This window comes from Enhydra lutris, unplaced genomic scaffold, assembly GCF_002288905.1.
Source record: "Enhydra lutris kenyoni isolate GAN:26980312 unplaced genomic scaffold, ASM228890v2 scaffoldscaffold11, whole genome shotgun sequence".
NCBI classification, from domain to species: Eukaryota; Metazoa; Chordata; class Mammalia; order Carnivora; family Mustelidae; genus Enhydra; species Enhydra lutris.
In genome coordinates, this window is record NW_019154095.1 from 24257210 (window position 1) to 24275854 (window position 18645).

An 18645-nucleotide genomic window follows, 5' to 3' on the forward strand; every position below is an offset into this window, starting at 1 on the left:
GAGCTACAGACAGCTTTCTGATGGCTCCTGGGAATTATGCGAATCAACATGAACTATTTTCAAAAGCCTCTCACTAATCCTAACTTATTAGGAATCTGCTTTACAAAATGCCTGGCCTCTCAATTCTCCCATAACTCATACTAGTTTCCTTTTAAATTCAGGTCATGCTTTACAAGGTGCTCTCATGCCTATGATTTCATGTAATGGTGTTTTGAATTAATAAAAGAGATATTATCTTTAATCTCCTTTTACTGGCAAGGGAACTGAAGGGGCAGAATTGGGTCCAGGACGTCAATCTACTCAATGTTTTCAATGCAGATATACAGCACAGAGCTCAGAACCTCATCTGGGTTCTGAGGGCTATTTTCTCAACTTGCGATGTGTCTTTTTTTTTTTTTTTTTTAAGATTTTATTTATTTGAGAGAGACATCACAAGTAGGCAGAGCAGCAGGCAGAGAGAGAAGGGGAAGCAGGCTCCCTGCTGAGCACAGAGCCTGATGCGGGGCTCGATCCCAGGACCCTGAGATCATAACCTGAGCCGAAGGCAGAGGCTTAACCCACTGAGCCACCCAGGTGCCCCACAACTTGCGACGTGTAAGCGAGAATTTATCTCTACCTGCAAGGGATGTCTGAGACTATTAAGGCATGTTCTCTTGTAGAAGCTAGAAAAACTGCAAGATAAGATAAAGGAGGTTTAAAAAAAAAAAAAAAAGATCTCACCCCCTCAATACTGATTTGTGTTGAATGGGGCGGGGGGGCAGTGGGGTGGAGAGAGATGATCCAGCCCAGCCAGACAATCTAGGTACAGAGGGGCCAGCTGGGCCTCCTCAGAGCCCCTGGGTCTCGCTGCCAATACAAGTCTGAAAAGGCTCTGCTGTTTTTCAACTTACTCACTGGCCAACAACATGCTGCAAAACAGATGCTCTCACAATGACAACAGCAACATTCCATGGACCAGTGAAAACATTTAGGCATGAAAGTGGATCAGAGATGCAAGCCTGGCTGGGTAACAGACACAGGGTTCTACGCTTCAGGCCGGAGAAAAATCAGTTAGGACTTTAAAGAAATCACACTGACAGCACAACAACGCATGTAAAGCTCATTTGGAAGCCGATGTACAAGAACAGACTCAATTCAGTTGGTGCTTCCCGGCATTACTGTTGACTGTCTCGCTGGGCTTACTTGATTCGTATATACTTTAAATCAAAAAATGACATTCTGGACACCTAGGGTGGTGTCAAAGTGTACTCCATGGAGCACTATAGGGTAATCACCTGCACGGTCATCAGAAGCACGTTGCTGGGCTCTGTTCCCAAGCCACCTGAGTCACAACTGTGAATCTGGATTCTAACCTGGTCTATTTTATCACACAAGGAAGTCTGAGAACCAGCATTCTGGACATATGACATTAGTCAAAACTGATCCTATCAAAACTGGACAAGGACAAGTTAGGACAAGTTACAGAAGAAGGAAGAAGACTCTATAGGCTTTCAAAACAGATACCCTTGGTATTACTGTGTATCTGTACAGGTGACAGAATGTGACCTTTTACTTGAAGACACAGCCAGCCAAAGGCTGAGTATGTGATGGACAGCCATGGATGGGGAAAATGGTTTATGTCTGAGGTGGTATCAAAACCATCCTCAATCAGCTCAGGGAGAGAAAGAATTCTCTTTGGGTATACAGTTGGTTCTCATTATATTAGCAGTTTTTTCATTAAAGCCCACTTCAAAAACCACTTCTGGAATTCTGCAACTCCAAAGTGACTTAATCTTACAGAGTTTAAAAATTATTTTAAATACACGGGCTGTTAAGTCATAACTGTAGACAAAACTCATGAAAGAATTAACACATTCCACAAGGTGTGTGGGAGCCTCAAGTTCATAGACACCAATCAAGTGTTGATTAGACAATTTATACACTGCTTCTGGCAGAGCCAAGTCACTTTTCCCTAACTGATAATTACAAGTCCTATTTTAATCTGACAGTACTTCCTGAATTTTTGAATTGAATAGAAAGATCCTAAAAGTTGTTACCAATGCAAAGGAGTACTTATATCACATGATTTTCTGACCTTTCAAATATTTTCATCACGCTTTCCTCCCTGTTTGGACCTACCGATGCTACCTAGGTCGTTATCCAGGCACTTCGCTCTCTAGGTGTTGGACCTTAGGAAGGTTACTTCACTTTTAAGCCTCAGCTTCTTTTCCTTTCTTCCTTCCTTCCCTTCTTCCTTCCTCCCTCTCTCTCCCTCCCTTCCCTTCCCTCTCCTGTCTTTTAATAAAATACTAACCAGCAGACTTGGAGCTGAGTATTGCTGTCGGGAAAGAGCTGGCAGTCAGTAGATCTTACGGTCATATCCAGCTCATAATTTTTATATACACAGAAAAACAATCAACTAGTCCTAGTGAATTAAGAGTTCAAATCCTATTTGTGGCATTAAATAGAAACTATTAGGACAAATGTATAAAAGAGATGTGCATTGTCCAAACAGCTCAGTGCAAATGATATTAAATTTAGAGGAATGCCTGTGAATAGAGGAATTCCAACGTTCTGAAATCTAGTTCATTTGACCAGGTATTTAAGTCTCAATAGGATTAAAAACTTTAATAAAAATAGATGGAACATCTGTAAAAAAGATGTACATTAGCTATTAATTCTGATGGCTAAACACATAAAATACCTTTTCAATAAAAAAATACCTTTTCTTCATTAATTTAGATAAAAATGTGATTCTAGTGATTAACAAAAAGCAGTAGGAACTCCCAAAGATAATTTATGGTTCTCTATCATACTGGTTTTGATCCAACACAACTCTTAAAAAAATCAGAATGATATACTTATTCTCCATCCCAGAGGCCAAATGCTTGCTGCAGATATAGACCATTAAATTGAACTGTCATCTATTTCAAGAGCTAACACTTTCAAAATGATCTAACAGCATTGTCAGACATAATTATAAAATATTTCCAAGGGAATTATAGTTCACCTTACTTTATTATTATTCAGTCTTAAGAACATGCATGTTACTTTTAAATGGTTTGTAGGAAAACATTCGTACATAAAACCACTGAGTATTATAATTTATAAGGATAATATCAACTTTCCCTAGTTACCATCTTCAATATAAAAGTCATTCATTCACCGGGGTAGTAAGTGCCAGGCACAAAGGTATCAGCAGGTAGAGCTGCAAATGTGAAAGAGATACGGTCTCTGAAGGGCTCATGGTTCTGGATTGTGAGAAGAGGTCTAGAAACTACCCAAAGAACAGAGTTTCTTGAAGGTCACAGTAGAAGGCACAATTAACTTGCTTGCAAGATTAGGTAAAACTCAACTGATGATATGATATTTTCATTAGGACTTAGTGAGGTACTGTAGCTAGGGAGAAGTTTAAGAAGCAAAAATAGAAAGGCAGTAAAAAAGAAGAGAGCATTTCAAGCAGAGAGGATATCATGTGTCAGAGAGGTATGAATGGACCCATGGCTGGGGTGTGAGGAGAGGAAAGAAGGTGTGAAGAAAGGCAAAGGAATGTCCCGACATCACGAAGCTGGGCTGAGAGTTCCAGTCAAACCATACATGACAGCTAAAGGATATTTGGACTTTCTGCCAAAGCCCAAATGAAGTCACTGACATTTGTTAAAGATGTCCAATAGAGGACAGATGTGAGATTTATTTTAAATATGGTCCTGGTAGCATGTGGAGAGGACAGAAGCAAGCCTGGAGCAAGGTGACCTGTTGGGTGACCACTGGAATGTATCTGGCGTGAGCAATTATGGGGCTTAAAATTAGAACAGCAGCAGCCAGAAGGCAGAGGAGGGACAGATCCAGATACTGCGATACTTAGAACACAGACTATCATGCAGAAGATGGAGGAAAAGGTGTGTGATACCTGTTGTTAGCTTGGGTGGTGAGTGAATGATGATGTCATTGCAGAAGATGATAAACAGACTTTGAGGAAAAGAGGCCTGAATGAGGAGACACTGCAGAACATTCAGGAAGCAAGGGGTTGGGGAGTCCGAAGGTCTGATTATACCACTGGCTCTCCTGGAGGCAGCTCTCCGCTGGGCAAAACTCATCTACAGCTTGGAAGGAGAGAACTAGGATAATAAATCAGTGCATCATGACCCACAGGTTGTAGATGAAACCAGGGGAATGGAGGGGTAACAGCAGACAGTGAAACCCTCACTACACTCCAACCCTAAAGGGGTTAGTGAGATCAAGCAACATCTACGAAGACTTTCCCAAGTCATTCAACATAACCATAACAAAGACTAAGAGGCAAGATGGAAAAGTGTTTGACACGCGCTAAACAGATCAGAAGACACATAAAATAACATGAATGAATCTCAAAAGGATTTTTTCTGTGTGAAAAATATCAGACACAACATAATGCATGTTTCCATTTATATGAAATTCTAGTATACACAAGATAACCTACATGATAAAAATCAGATCAGTGTTTGCTTCTGGGCGGGGGGGTGGTCATTGACCGGAAAGGAGCATGAGGAGATTTTCTGGGAGGACAGAGATCTTCAATACCTTGATAAAGGTCTAGGTTATATACATGTTTATCAACAAGCATTCCACTCTATGTAAGTCATAACTTCACAAACAAGTCAAGATACGAAGTCATATATATTCATATAAACAAAGACACAAGAGAATATGCAAAAATAAAAGCTCTGTCAAGGGTACCATAACTATGGGCTATTTTCCTCTCACTTTGCAATTTTAATTTCCACACAATGTCCTTAAATACAAAGAAACCAACACTCAAACACTTCAAATGCCCATCAATACTTATCAATTACTTGGGAAAATGGAAAGCATATATATTTCTTCCATAGTAAGGAGAAAAGAATCTCTGAAATGAAGCAATTTACTATCTGAAGACAACAAGAAAACACAAGACACAATAAATACATGGTTGTAAAGTATTGAGGACTCCAGGGGCAGGGGGCGCCTTACGGCTTTTGTTCTGAGCTCAGTTGGGTGAACTTGGCAGAAGAGGACACTTGTCAGAGTAACCAGTAAGACAACAGGAAAGTCGGTCAATGGAGCAGACAGTTGGAGGCAGTTAGATTCCAAAGGTCACTATCACAGGCTCTACTTGGGTTTCAGTGCTCCTGAGTTTCAACTGTCCTTTATTACATTATTATTATTATTTTGTAGTTCTTAGTTTAGGAACCTTGCCTATAGTTTCATAGAGAAGAAAAAGAAACAGTATCCAGCGGGAGACTGACAACAAGAGCCCCCCATTATTTTGGAGAGAAGTGGTGGACACTTGGATGATAGTGATGGTAGCAGATCTTTCTCTTTTTGAGGTGGCTGTGGCAGACCAGGCGCTATGACAGCTGCTTCATACATCTCACTGTTTTATCCAAGCTCCATGACAATCCAGCCAAATACACATTAACTTCCTATCTTCCGTGAGGAAATTGGACTCAAAGAAATGAGGCAACTCCTAGCTAGAACACGTGGACCCAATCCTACACTGCAGACTACACATCGCAAGCCCTTCTACTGCGTCAGGAAGGGACCCACCATGTCTCACTGCCCTTGGAGTCGGAAAACAAACAAACAAAACACCCAACCCATCCTGAGGGATTTCTAATAGTATTTGGTCTAATTACAATTCCTTCCTGCAGTGTAGTCCATGCCCCCCCAAAAGAACCAATGTGGGTAATTACTACACAGCTATAAACTGCACACATGTGAATTCCTACTATTTAGTAGTAGGTAACACCTGGTGCTAGGCACTTCACAGTGAGTTACCTCATGTCATCCTCACGACCACCCCTGAGCAGACCATTATTAGTGCCACTGAATAGAGAATGAAACTGCGACTAAAGACCTGTCACGTGACTTGCTCCTACATCACCCAGCCACTGAAGATTTGGACCCTGACAGTGTGACCACACAGTTTAAGCATTCTGTACTATTGCCTCAATTTTTTTTTTAAATGAAATCTTTTTTTTTTTTTTTTTTAAGATTTATTTATTTATTTGACAGACATCACAAGTAGGCAGAGAGGCAGACAGAGAGTGAGAGCGGGAAGCAGCTCCCCGCTGAGTGGAGAGCCCAATGTGGGGCTTGATCCCAGGACCCTGGGTCATGACCTGAGCCGAAGGCAGAGGCTTTAACCCACTGAGCCACCCAGACGCCCCTATTGCCTCAAATTTCAAAACTGCATCTCCCACTTTGCTATGTAACCTATCTTCTTTCATCTCGGCTCATGCTACGAACAATTCCTCTGGCAGTTTTTAGGATGTTCTTCCGGGACTGTTCCATCAGAAGAACTATGTAAAGCCTTCCCTTCTCTCCCCTCACGGGAGTGAACCATTCCCCAAATGCCTTCCATAGTTCCTTGGGCAGTCCTACCTCACGCAACAGGAGCAACGACACAGTCCCCGTCATCCCCTCCGCTGACTGACATTCGCACTGTCGTCTCACATTCTCCTGACCAGAATCCTCTACTTCCAGGTTCAGCCAGCTCCTGCCTGTGCGATGAACGATACACACAGGCCAACCCCCGCATCCGGACACTTGGCCAGCGGCAGGGAAACACACCAGGGCGCACTCTCCTCATTACAAAGGGAAGAAAAGGGGAGAACGGGTACTGACTGCCAGGCCATTTCCTGTCCGGCTCTGTGACCAACGGGAGTGCAGAGGACCTGGATGCCCATTCGGATCATTTCACCGTGCTCTCCGCTAACAGGTAAAAAGAGGATCCCGCATTCAAGCAGTGTGAATGAGCGCAGTGTTCCACCTCTCCTCTCACCGGGGAGAGTTTGAAATGCGAACCAGCAGGTAGGCTCATCTCCACCTCCGCTGGGTCATAACCAACTCTGAAACACACACACAAAGGCCTCTTTCCTGACCTGCTCACTCCAGCTCCATTACACTATTTAAGGCACAGACAAAAGCAAATTAAGGTGGTCATCTGGGCGACCGAAAGGAGAGCAGTCTGGTTGACATGGCGGAAAGCCTCGAGCTGTGGTTTCCTTGAACTATTTCCCTAGAACTCGCAAGTCTTTGGGGTGCCGAAGTTCCACCTGTCTTAACGTCTTAATGTTACTTTTTTATAAAGAGTTCTTCATTTCCATAGCCTAAAATAAGGCCAGGAGAAAATGATGCCTTGGCCAGGTATTAAGAACCTGGAGGGTGAGCCAAGAGTTTGGGGTTGCCTCTCCTTGGCGGGTGGAGGGGGGAGAGGAACGCAGAGACAAGTCATGGCCCCACATTAACTGCTCTTTGATCTTTGTCTTCGTGGGGGTTGCAGGCAAGGGAAGAAAACCTTCAAGTCCAGCAAATTATATTGACAATGTTGAAATTCTGGTCTTGTGCAAAGAAAAATGGGCAGTTTCTTCTAGAACTGGATGAACACTGGCTGTTGCTTTTGCATTATTTATATGCACAGCCACTCACACTTGAAGAGGAGGCTGTAAGCATACACAGAAAATTGCAAAGGGCAAGGAACTCAGCCTTTAAATGAACAACTCCAGACCTGGCTGAAGTGAAAGTTGGAAGCTGATTCTCCTGGGCTGAGGTGCCCGTGGCTGACTGGGGGATCCCAAGGCAGCTGGCTCACTCCAACACAGCACATGAGGTAGGAAAGGCAGTACTGCCTCTGTTGCCCAAACCCTGAGAACCCTTCCAGGAGAGACAAGACCCAAAACTGAGCACAGCTGGGGAATCACAGCCCTGGGTAGTGGGTGCTACAGACATCAGAGACCCATGGCTACTGGAGGAACCAGGTCCTTATCCACCATAAGCCCTGTTCAACTTGTAACAGGGGCACAGAGGATGCCTTCTCCAGGCAGGCCACCGTGGATGCACACGTCCTTCTTTTCTGTAGGCTCACTCCTCTCAAAGTGCCCCAAGCAAGTGTAATGTAGTTACTATTATCAGAAAAGGCATTTTCTCATCACTCTTTAACACAGAAAGAGGTTCAGAAAAAAAGTATGACAGGATTATTTAACAGGAACACATACAATTCCAGAAATCACTCTGCCCTGTCTTTAGGAAGAGCAGTGTTTTGGTCATCAGAAGCTCTGCTAGGCTTAGTCAGATCAGTGCCAGGAATTCTGTGAACTGGAGGTCAAGCTGCCAAGATTCAAAAGAAATGCTGATAGTAAGTGTTTGCACAGATAGCAGAGTGGGATAGCTAGCCACTGCCAGCATGCAACTCCAGCCGCGACGCAGACAGGAAAACCAAATTTTCCAGCTGTCCCCTTGTGCTGTGAAACTTAGTAAAAACAAAACAAAACAAAAACCAACAAAGAAATAAAAAAAAAAACAAGCTCTTACCTAGCTCTCCTCGAAGGTTAACAAGTTCTTGAGATAGGGTTTTGTGTTGTTTCAGTGTTTCCTCCCGCTGCAGAAAACACACATCAAGTTACTAATGTTTTCAAGAGGGTCCCTTTCAGAAAGGCATACATTCGTTATCACCAGGAAAATGAGACTCAGAATGGAGAAGCCAAGATATGAATCATTTAGACTAACAGTTTGAGTTGTTAAAAAAAAAAAAAACAACACAGATGTCCCTTAGTTGTTAAGGAAATTCACGTTTCAAAAATTTTTATTTTCTCAGGTCCTCGTGAAACTTTCATTTGAGGCACTGCATGGCACTTTTAAAAATATTTACTTTGAGCCAGGCTTCACTGCTGATCCATAGAACCTCTCAGCAAATGCATACTTAAGACTTAATGCATTCTATTCTCCAAGGGCAATAAAGCAGTAATCAGTTTAAGATAAATATTTAATGTTCTAAACGTATGCACTTATATGCACTTTGTCCTATATTTGCAAAAAAAAAAAAAAAAGTTTTGTTGCAAGGTCAATCCTTCTAAAAGGGACATACAAGTTTGTTATAAAGCTACAGCCAAAAACAATCCTTTAAAAAAAGACAAAATTAGATTAATTTTACTCAGCGCCACATTAGTTTCCTAAGGATTATTAAATTTGGGATCAGCTAGGATTGTAAGGTGACGTTAGAGAAACAAATCAAAGAGAATCAGGCAACTGTTTCAGTATCAAAAAAGCTATTATTTATACTGCAAAGAAGAACAATTTCCAAGTTCCCAGCAACTCAAAGAGATCACACACACGCGCGCACAAACACACACACACACACACACACAGAGCAATAGTTTCTTAAAAGGTAGATTCCCCACCACCAGGGATTAACTAAGGAAGAGGCAGAATTCAAAGCCCTCACTAGGATCACCCCGGACGGAGCTCCCGCGGCATCCTGCTTACACTACTGCAGAGATCATGAGACCCAGTCTTCTGCAGGCAAGAGCTGCTTGCCATTCAAAGTGTCCCCCCCCCCCCCAATTCCAGACCACCTCTGCCTCGGTCCCTGATATTCTTCCAGAAACGCACTAGAAGCAAATACTAATTACCCTTGTTGCTGCACATGGAGGATAGAGGCACATTTTGCTGCTGGAGCAGCCCATTTTCCAGCTTCTGTCTCCAACTGTCCCCACCCCCCGCACTGTCCAAGAAGTGCACAGGTGGCCACACCACCCACCAGTCGGGTCTGCCTACATTCAAAGCTCTATCGGGAGGAGCGCCATTGGTCCTCAGTTAGCCTTACTTCGCGTCCTGCAGGTTACCGTATGCCTCTCTCCTGGCAGAAGCTGATTCTGCAGCTTCTGCCTTTGGCACAAGCAGCCGGCGATTACTTAAAGCCACAGCCCTTCATTTATGAAAAACGAGAGCCAGACATTAGACTGATCGATGGCCACTTACTTAAATATCAGCTGGTACAGTGGAAAGAAAAACGGACCTTCTCTGCCTGAATAATGGAGTTATTTTTAGATTTGTGAGCCTTTTTAGTCCCCCTCTTTAATTGAGGTCATTAGATTATCACACTTATCAAGAGAAAAGAAAAACTTGTTCTCTGAAACCTGTATACTGAAGAAGCCTATGAACTAGGTGAAGAAAAATCCAAGTGTGTGTTTTGTGATTTACAATTTAAAGTGACATTATCATGAAACGGATGGTGCTTGCCGCGAAACTTAATCTCAACGCTTAGAACATGGTCCACTGGTGTTAAAAGGGCAAGTGTGAAATGCTGATTTGGGACTTGGAGAGCAGACATCATCCAAAGCTTTTTTTACTTTGTGGTGGTCCCTCACTAAAAGAGCTGAGAACTTAATGAACAACGTGCTAACGCGGTCATATGGACAGTTAACAGAGACTGCGATTTCAGGACACGTCTTCATTGAGTATGTTTTGCCATTAATGTATTCTAAATGCTTGATTTTTTTTTTTTAAGATTTTATTTATTTATTTGACAGACAGAAATCACAAGTAGGCAGAGAAGCAGGCAGAGAGGGGAAGGCAGGCTCCCCGCCAAGCAGAGAGCCCAATGTGGGGCTTGATCCCAGGACTCTGGGATCATGACCTGAGCCGAAAGCAGAGGCTTTAACCCACTGAGCCACCCAGGCGCCCCTAAATGCTTGATTTTTAAGTGCAGTATTAACTTGTTCTGAAATCACAAATCAGTGAATCCAGGTTTTTAAAAAATGAACAAGTCATGAGTTTTCTGATATAGAAATTAAGCCTTGAGGAAAATCAACCTGGATAATTGGGAGGAAAGCACATAAAAATACATATATTACATGCTTCTCCTGATGCCATGAATTTAAGCCTTAATTTTGTTTGCTTAGCAATTCAGTTCAAGTAAGTAATAGCAAGCTTTGTCACTCCACGTCAAGAAAACCTAAAGCTTAATAGCCACAAGCAATCCTGCAAAACATTCAGGACTTATTTAAAATTCACTTTCTAAGAGTAGTTAAATTGCTAGTAGAAGGTAAAACTGGCAAGAAATTAAATTACTTTTCAAACTTTCCTTAATGTGCTAAGTGAGGACTGAAAAACTAAGCTGACGTATAGTTTCCAGGAGTAATGTTGTGGAAATGCTTACATCCTAGCAGAGATACATACCACGTGATCCCTTGGCTTCTTAAAGAGATTTTGGGGACAGGGAATTTCAGTTCATGTGAACACTTCCCCCAACTCTCCCACACTCTCTACCTTCCTTACTCAATGCCCAGAAGCCACCGATGTCTTCCAAGCTCTGTCAATCCGAGTACACAGTGACAGGAAGGCTGTGAGGTCACCAGCCAGTCTCTTGTCTAAATGAGTTGTTCCAAAGTTAGTCAGTTCTAATGAGTCTTGAATCTACCACACTTTCTCTATTAGTGCCACCTCCACCTCCACCGCAGTCCTGATCTCCACCAATTCATTCCTGCACTAGTGAGAGCAACCCTCCACACAACCTCGCAGAGGGCTGCTAGGTTCATGTCCCATATTCTTTTTACACATAAATGCCCTCACTCAAAGAGTATTCCATGGGATATGTGGAAAAGAAACTTTACCCTAGTTCTAAGAACCTATTCCAGTCCTGTTTAGACTCTAATTCCTTCCTTGTTCTGTTCAAGTCACACTTGCCATGTGTCCCACCTTCACAATCTGGAAAGCGTGGTCTTTACCTGACCCATTATATAAACCTCAGTGTCAATCACAGTTACCATCTCCTTCCCCTCAAAGCCTAGAGAAGACATTTATCTTTCCAAATTGGTTGGCAAGTTATTGCTATGAACCAATTAATCAAGGACCATTCCAGATGCTGGGTGAAACATGAAAGAAATTTAAGACATGATTCTTGCCCTCAAGAAGCTAGGAACCGGGGCTCCTTGGTGGCTCAATTGGTTATTGTCTGCCTTTGGCTGAGGTTATGATACCCAGGTCCTGGGACTGAGCCCCGCATCGGGCCCCGTGCTCAGTGGGGAGTCTGCCTCTCCCTCTCCTCTGCCCCCTCCCCCGCTCATTCTCTCTCAATTAAATAAATTTTTAAAAAGAAAAGAAGCTTGGGACCTAGGTAGATCTAAAACGTCCATGCTCAATTGTTCAGTCATCACTCAAGGCAAATGACCTCATCTGGGGGGGGAAGCAGTACAGGATAATGGAAAAACCAAGGGCTTTTAAAAAATCCTATGTGAAATACCAACTGCAGTGTCCACACCATAGTCCGTGTCAGTTTCTGCCTGACTCTCTTTGGAAACTTGCCCTTTAAGATACCTATCCTTTACTTGTAGATGATAAAAACACATTTTGTCACTCTGATACTGATTACCCATTTCTTTTTATTCAGCTGCTCCCAAATCAGTGTTTCTGTCCTATATGAGAAACTCTTTATAGTCTAGGTAACAAGTTTACTTAATCCTCTTTGTATTTTAACATGCAGAATTCCACACAATATGAAAAAAGAGGGAGGTAAGTATCTGGATAGAAATATGCTTTTCTACGCATGTGCTAAATGTATGAAGTGTTCCAAGGAAAAATTGGATTCACTATAATTTAATTAGGAGTCCCCTGGATACAGGCACTTAAGCTCTGGCTGACGTCCCATCAGGGGGCCTGAATCTGTTAGCTGTTGAAAAGCATCCACAGCACAGTGGGTTTTGCAGAAAAGAGCCCTGTCGGATGGCTCAGATGTGTGCTGTCTCTGACCTCCTCCCCACCACTCACATGATGAATCATGTCCACTCTATTTTGTTCTGAGACATTTTTACTTATAGTAGACTGCTAGTGTCTTTTCCAAATTCACCTTATTTGGGTAGTACTTTAGGTTGGATTTCACACTGGCTGTTTGTACAGAACATTGCACAACTATGCAAGGATAAACCGAGGTTGGGAACAAACTAAAACCAGCAACCGTGTGTCCTCCGGGAAACAGAAAGTGTGGTGTTAGTTTCCAGATTGATGAGGCATTTACAGAACTTATAGATAATGAACTATCATTATGAGATTTACAACAAAATGATAAGTCATAGTTCTAGGATTCCCTATAATCAATCCTTCTTATTCACACTCTAATGCTCTAAAACCATTTAGAAAAACTTAGCAATAAGATATGTATGTATATATAGATCAGTCGACATCTACCATCCATATCTACCTACGTGTACATCAATCAGTCAATCACTTCTATAATGGTATGAGAGGACCAAAGGGTTAAGAGGAAAATTGTTCTGAAGAATTACTTAACTTTTCCCCTGGTTATGTCTTTCTTTTCTGTTTTATAACAGTGTCCTGTACACATTAGGCAATCAGTAAATATTTGCTGATTGGTTTTAAAGAGCAAAGAACATTCACATAACGACTTTATATGTTCGTCTTTACACCTGGGAATCCATCCTCCCCATTCATTTGTTCGTTCAGGTACAAATGACACGTCTGTTACGTATAAAGCCCTGCCATAGCTGCTGGTGTGGGTTCCTAAGAAGGAACTAGACACAGATCCTGTTCTCAGTGAGCTTCTGGTCTTAAAAAGCAGAATGAGTGCAGATGGTTATCTGTAATATAAGGGAGAGAGTGACAGAGAAATCTAAGTGCTCCTAGAATCCAGAAGGTAGCCTGAACATAGAGCTAGAAGGACCATGAAATAAAAGAGGGAGTTTGTTTTGTTTTGAAGATTTATTTATTTTAGGGAGAGAGAATGTGTGTGTGTGTGTGTGTGTGTGTGTGTGTGTGTGTGTGTGTGTGTTTATGCATCAAGCAGGGGGAAGGACAGAGGGAGAGAATCCTCAAGCAGACTGTCCTGCTAAGCACTGAGCCAGATGCAGGGCTGAGTCCATGATCCCGAGATCATGACCTGAGCCAAAACCAAGAACCAAATGCTCAACAGACTGAGCCACCCAGGTGCCCCTAAAAGAGGGAGCTTTTGAGCTGAATTTTAAGAAATTCAGTGGAGTCACAATTACATGGGCATTAAAACCTTTAAAGTCAGGTGCAAGATGAAATTCCCGTACAGTGAAAGTATCCCAGAAACTCAGTAAGAGTTTGCTCTGTTGTTGACTGACAAAACATCTGTCACTGTGTCCAATTGAGGGAGGTTTTTCCTCTAGTGTTCCATCTACTCCTTCTCCCACTGAGCATCTCATAAAGTGTTTGGTTTGTGTTTGTGGGTGAAGCTGTGTGGGAAAAGAGTATCTTGAAACCCCAGGAGCATGCAGACTGCGGAAGGTTCGTGCCACACGAGGGATTTAGTAACCAAAGGAAGAACAGATATGGGTCTTTCACCCCACATCCACTTCTGGGCCTTTCCTCACCAAGGACCATGGAAAGCAGGCCTGCCTGATCTATTTAACTTGCATTTTCTACTTGGCTGTTTGTATAATGAATCCATGTGAATCCCATGTAGGTAGTGATGGGATGCTACTCTAAGAGCTGAACATGTAGGTATATTAGGGAGAAGGGCAGTAGCCCAGTAATGGTATTTGAACAGAGGATGAAAAAGCACAGCAAGTTCATAGGTGATTTTGAGTTCCTAGTGTCTTAGACCCAGGTGCAAGTCCTGGTCTTCCTCTAACTATCTGTCTGCTGATAGTCAAGTTACTTAACAGCTCTATGCCTCCATTTTCTTCCTAGTAAATTCCAACTGGTGTCTTTGGATAACATTTAATGTCTAGAACTTCCTAAATGTTCAACAAACATTATATCCCTCTTACTTCCCCTCCACCTCACTAAAGGTGAGGCTAAAAAGGCAGCTCGTGCCAAATTATAGTCTTATATTTCAAGTTACACCCCAGAGTCATCCAGAGGAAGTATAATGTGAGTCATGTATGTAATTTTAGTTTCCTAGTAGCCACATTTCTTAAAAGTTTGTAAGATTAAATTTTAATGTGTTTTATTTAACCCAGTATATCCAACACAGTATCATTTCAAAATTATTCACAAAGTATCTTACACCCTTTTGTCATATTGTCTTTGAAATCCATGCATATATTTTAACACTTGTCTGCATATCTTAATTTAGCCTTACTGTACTTTAAGTACTTGGTAGCTTCATAAAGCTAGTAGCTGCCATGTTGGACAGGTAGGCTGCAGACAATGGAGAAACCACTGAAGGTTTTAATCAGTACAGTGGAATGCTTTGGAAAGATGAATATGTTAGCAGTGCTTGGAGTAGATTATAGTGAAGAGAGTGCAGGCCTAAAGACTAATTAAGAAGTTATCATAATCTATTGGACAGTTATCCAGAGTCCAAACAATGCTGGAATCAGTATGAATGGAAAAGGGGGAGCAACTCTGTGGGATGAGGGCTCACAGCACTTGACTCATCTCACATGGGAGGGAAAGGAGAGAAAGGAGTTGAATGAGGGGTTCATTAGGCTAGATATAGTAAAACAAAGTAATTGGTTTATCACAAAATAGACAAACTAATTGCTTCTGACATTTGATATTATGTCATTTCCAATTTAGCTTACTTGGTTAAATAAGCCAGCTATCCAATTCCTTCCTTACATATTAAAGAGAAACAGAAGGGCTATATACTACTGTATATAAAAACTAGGTAAATGGGGCACCTGGGTGGCTCAGTGGGTTAAAGCCTCTGCCTTCGGCTCAGGTCTTGATCTCAGGGTCCTGGGATGGAGCCCCGCATCGGGCTCTCTGCTCAGCAGGGAGCCTGCTTCCCCCCGACTCCCGCCTGCCTCTCTGCCTACTTGTGATCTCTCTCTGTCAAATAAATAAATAAAATGTTTAAAAAAAAAGTTTCTGGACAAAGCTGTAAAATGTTCAAGTATTGATCTTAACTGTCTATTAGCGTGGTAACTTGCAAAGGCACAGACCAAGAGCCTGGCTTGACCAAGTGCCTCGCTCCCCTGCCCCAGGCTGGCAACTACATCACCGTAGCTCTATAGGCAATGAACATAGGTTTGTTGGGCTGAGCTGAACTCCAGAATAAGCAAATGGAACGTTTTTTTTCTTGAGATGTTATGTGATACCCTCCTTTTAGACTGTGATTAAAAAATATTTTAAATATTTTAAAAGCCTGGGTAGCCCAGTGGGTTAAGCAACTGACTCTTGATTTCAGGTTAGGTCATGATCTTACGGTCACGAGACAGAGCAAACCTTGGGTCGGGCTCCTTGCTCATCAGGGATCTGCTTGAGATTCTTTCCCTCTTTCCCCAGCTAAAGCATGTGCACTCTCTCTCTCAAATAAATAAATCTTTAAAAAAAAAATCTAAAGAACTCAAATATAATCCCATCCCAGTGCTCCCCCTTAGGTACCTGCACTTTTTGTTGCTAGGCCAGTAGCATCCGTTCCCAGAAACTTGGTCTTCTTAAAGAATTCTAACTAGTCCCTGAGCTAACATCCTTGAAGAATGTCAGGGAAGAATAAGGAAGCAAAGAAAATCTGTTTTGCATTTGTCGTACCACAAACTATTTTAGGAATGGACGGAAATTCTCAAGAGTCCCCAGGCCCATACTGTGAGTTACCTCAGAAGTGTTCTTTAACCCACAAATATAATCAATCTCTTTTTTCAAAGCATTAAACTAAAGGTAATATGGAAAGCTGTATACAGTTAGACAAAAAAATACAGTGCAAAAATGATAATGCTCATATAGGCTGGAGATGGATATAACGATTATCTCATGCCATTGTTGGTCTAAGTGATTCTGGAAACAGAAAGAAAGTAGTAGAAATGTTTCAATCCCAAATTTTTAGAGAGTGACTCAGGTATCAAGCGAGTTGACAAATTGGGTGAATTCTACCTGCTCGTACCATTCATCAAGCGGAAAGTATTCCCAAGACAAGAGCAAGAACATGCCCCTCTATTGCCCCCCCTCACCTCAATGAGAAAGACTGTTAGAGGGCAGACATCCTTACCTCAGAGAGTAGATGCTGAATCACAACTGTTAATGCTTCAAACTTGGTATTACCACAGGAAAGTAGCTGCTTGAGCTGCAGGATAAATCCACTTTGGTTTTCACATTTTGTTTTATATTGAGCCAACTCAAGCGTTTTTTCAGAGGAGAGCACATCTGGAGATGTCTGCGTCTGGATACACAAACTTCTGGGATTCTTCTGCCTGCCCTTTTCAACTGTAAAAGGAATAAGTATACACAGGAAAATATGTGATTTTTTATAATCACTACCATCTAGGTTCAAAAACAACTAGATAAGCCACAGAAATGCATTTAAGCTATGTTTATATAAGGAAAGCTTATGGATCAGAGCAGGAATTAATCAAATATCTAGATGTTTGTAATTTATAAACACGGACAATATCTTTAGCTCTGAGTTTGAAGAGATTTACACGGGGCAGAGAATTACGTATGTGAAACAAATAGATTTAGCGATCCAGAAACGTGGGAATTATATGCAAAATAATATTCACATCATAGTTTCTAATTTTCTAGGTAAATTGGTACAGTAACGTGACTATGACAAGTCCTCTGACTCTATATTCCAATCACATATGCTGAGAGAAATATGTAAGTGATTGGACTTTCAGTGCCCTTCCCTCCTCCTACGCATTTTCTACAAACTTCTCATCCTTTCCTGCTGATGGCCTGGTCATTACAAAGATTTATACTGCTGATGAGTCATTTCCTAATCTCTATTAAATCATTACATATACTGAAAATCTACTCACATTTTGCCCCTTAAGTTCACTGTTAAAAGGACTGTACTCTTGACTATCCTTTTCTGTTTTCTACGAAACAGAATCTTTATTGTTTTTCCCCTCTCCAAGTACTAATAATGGCCTATGTATTTTGTTTAAGCTCATGCTAATGCTCCAAATCCAACTAAGATGCTTTGCTAAGTGATTATTCACTTTCTATGCCATGGTGTCCTGGGAATTACTCTATTTTAAATGAAACACTGAAGTGTTGGAACTACTCCAAATGTCTCAGTCACTTTAAATATCAAACAGAATTGGAAGACCACAAAACACGCTGCTAAGCTTCTCAAAATAATTAGGCCAAGTAATCAAAACAAAACTAAATCTGAAAAAAAGATACAAGAAACTAAGAAAAAAAAAATGTTTCCTTGTTTCAGAGGCATTCCCTACGACATTCACATTCTGGGATAACAAGCCAACCTAAGAAAATTTTATAGACAGGAATTATTTTCTCCAATTTTTCAGGGGGAGGAAAACCAGAGTAATTTCTTGAAGGAGAATAAATAAACCTCAGTTTTCATGCTCCAAGAACCAATGACAAAAAACACTCAATATATTCTTTTAGAAAAAAGGCGGGGGTGGAGGCTCTCATTTTCTATGGTACTTCCTATGGTTCAACAATTCAAATTTGCATTAATACTTGATAATTCACTGTTCTAAAACGACTAAACTATCTTCTATGTTTCAAAAAGACTTCAAGGGGAAAGTATTTGTCCATTAGTCTTTCTTAGTAATCATTAATAACTGTTTAGCACTAACTGCCATTTCCAAAGCAGATGAAGAAAGCAACCAAGTTCACAGTCATAGTATTAAAGTCCTGAAAGGAGAACTTTATTATAGACTCACATATTAATGAAAAAATTAATGAAAAATATTTTACAGTTTGTCCAAGTATCTGAAATTAGTATTCCTTTATTTCATGTCATTTCCTAAAAGGTCCTTAGGAGCTCTATTTCTCATGTAACATATAATAATTACATAGTGTTTTACTGCTCACTGAGTATCCTCCCTTTTCCTCTCTTTCACCCACTTAGTAACTCTCCATAGGGAAAGCGAGGCTCCAGAGTGGGAAGGACCTTGCCCATGCACAGATGGCACCTATGAGACAGATTCAAAGTCAGAACCGAGGCCTCCAACACCCATTCTCTACCACTAC

At 41.5% G+C, this 18645-nt stretch overlaps 1 protein-coding gene across 5 annotated transcripts in view; it reads right to left on the bottom strand.

The window, feature by feature from the left end:
* Positions 1–18645, bottom strand: part of LOC111144563 (microtubule associated scaffold protein 1) — a 110332-nt gene that overhangs the window by 17956 nt on the left and 73731 nt on the right. For 4 of the 5 annotated variants that reach the window (XM_022498897.1, XM_022498896.1, XM_022498898.1 and 1 more), the window contains 2 exons: positions 16691–16905; positions 8311–8377 (listed from right to left, as the gene is read on the bottom strand). In XM_022498897.1, coding sequence (XP_022354605.1) covers positions 8311–8377; positions 16691–16905 — 282 coding nt within the window. Of the gene's footprint in view, positions 1–8310; positions 8378–9407; positions 9462–16690; positions 16906–18645 lie in introns of those variants that run through there. The other variant, XM_022498901.1, reaches the window with a different exon arrangement.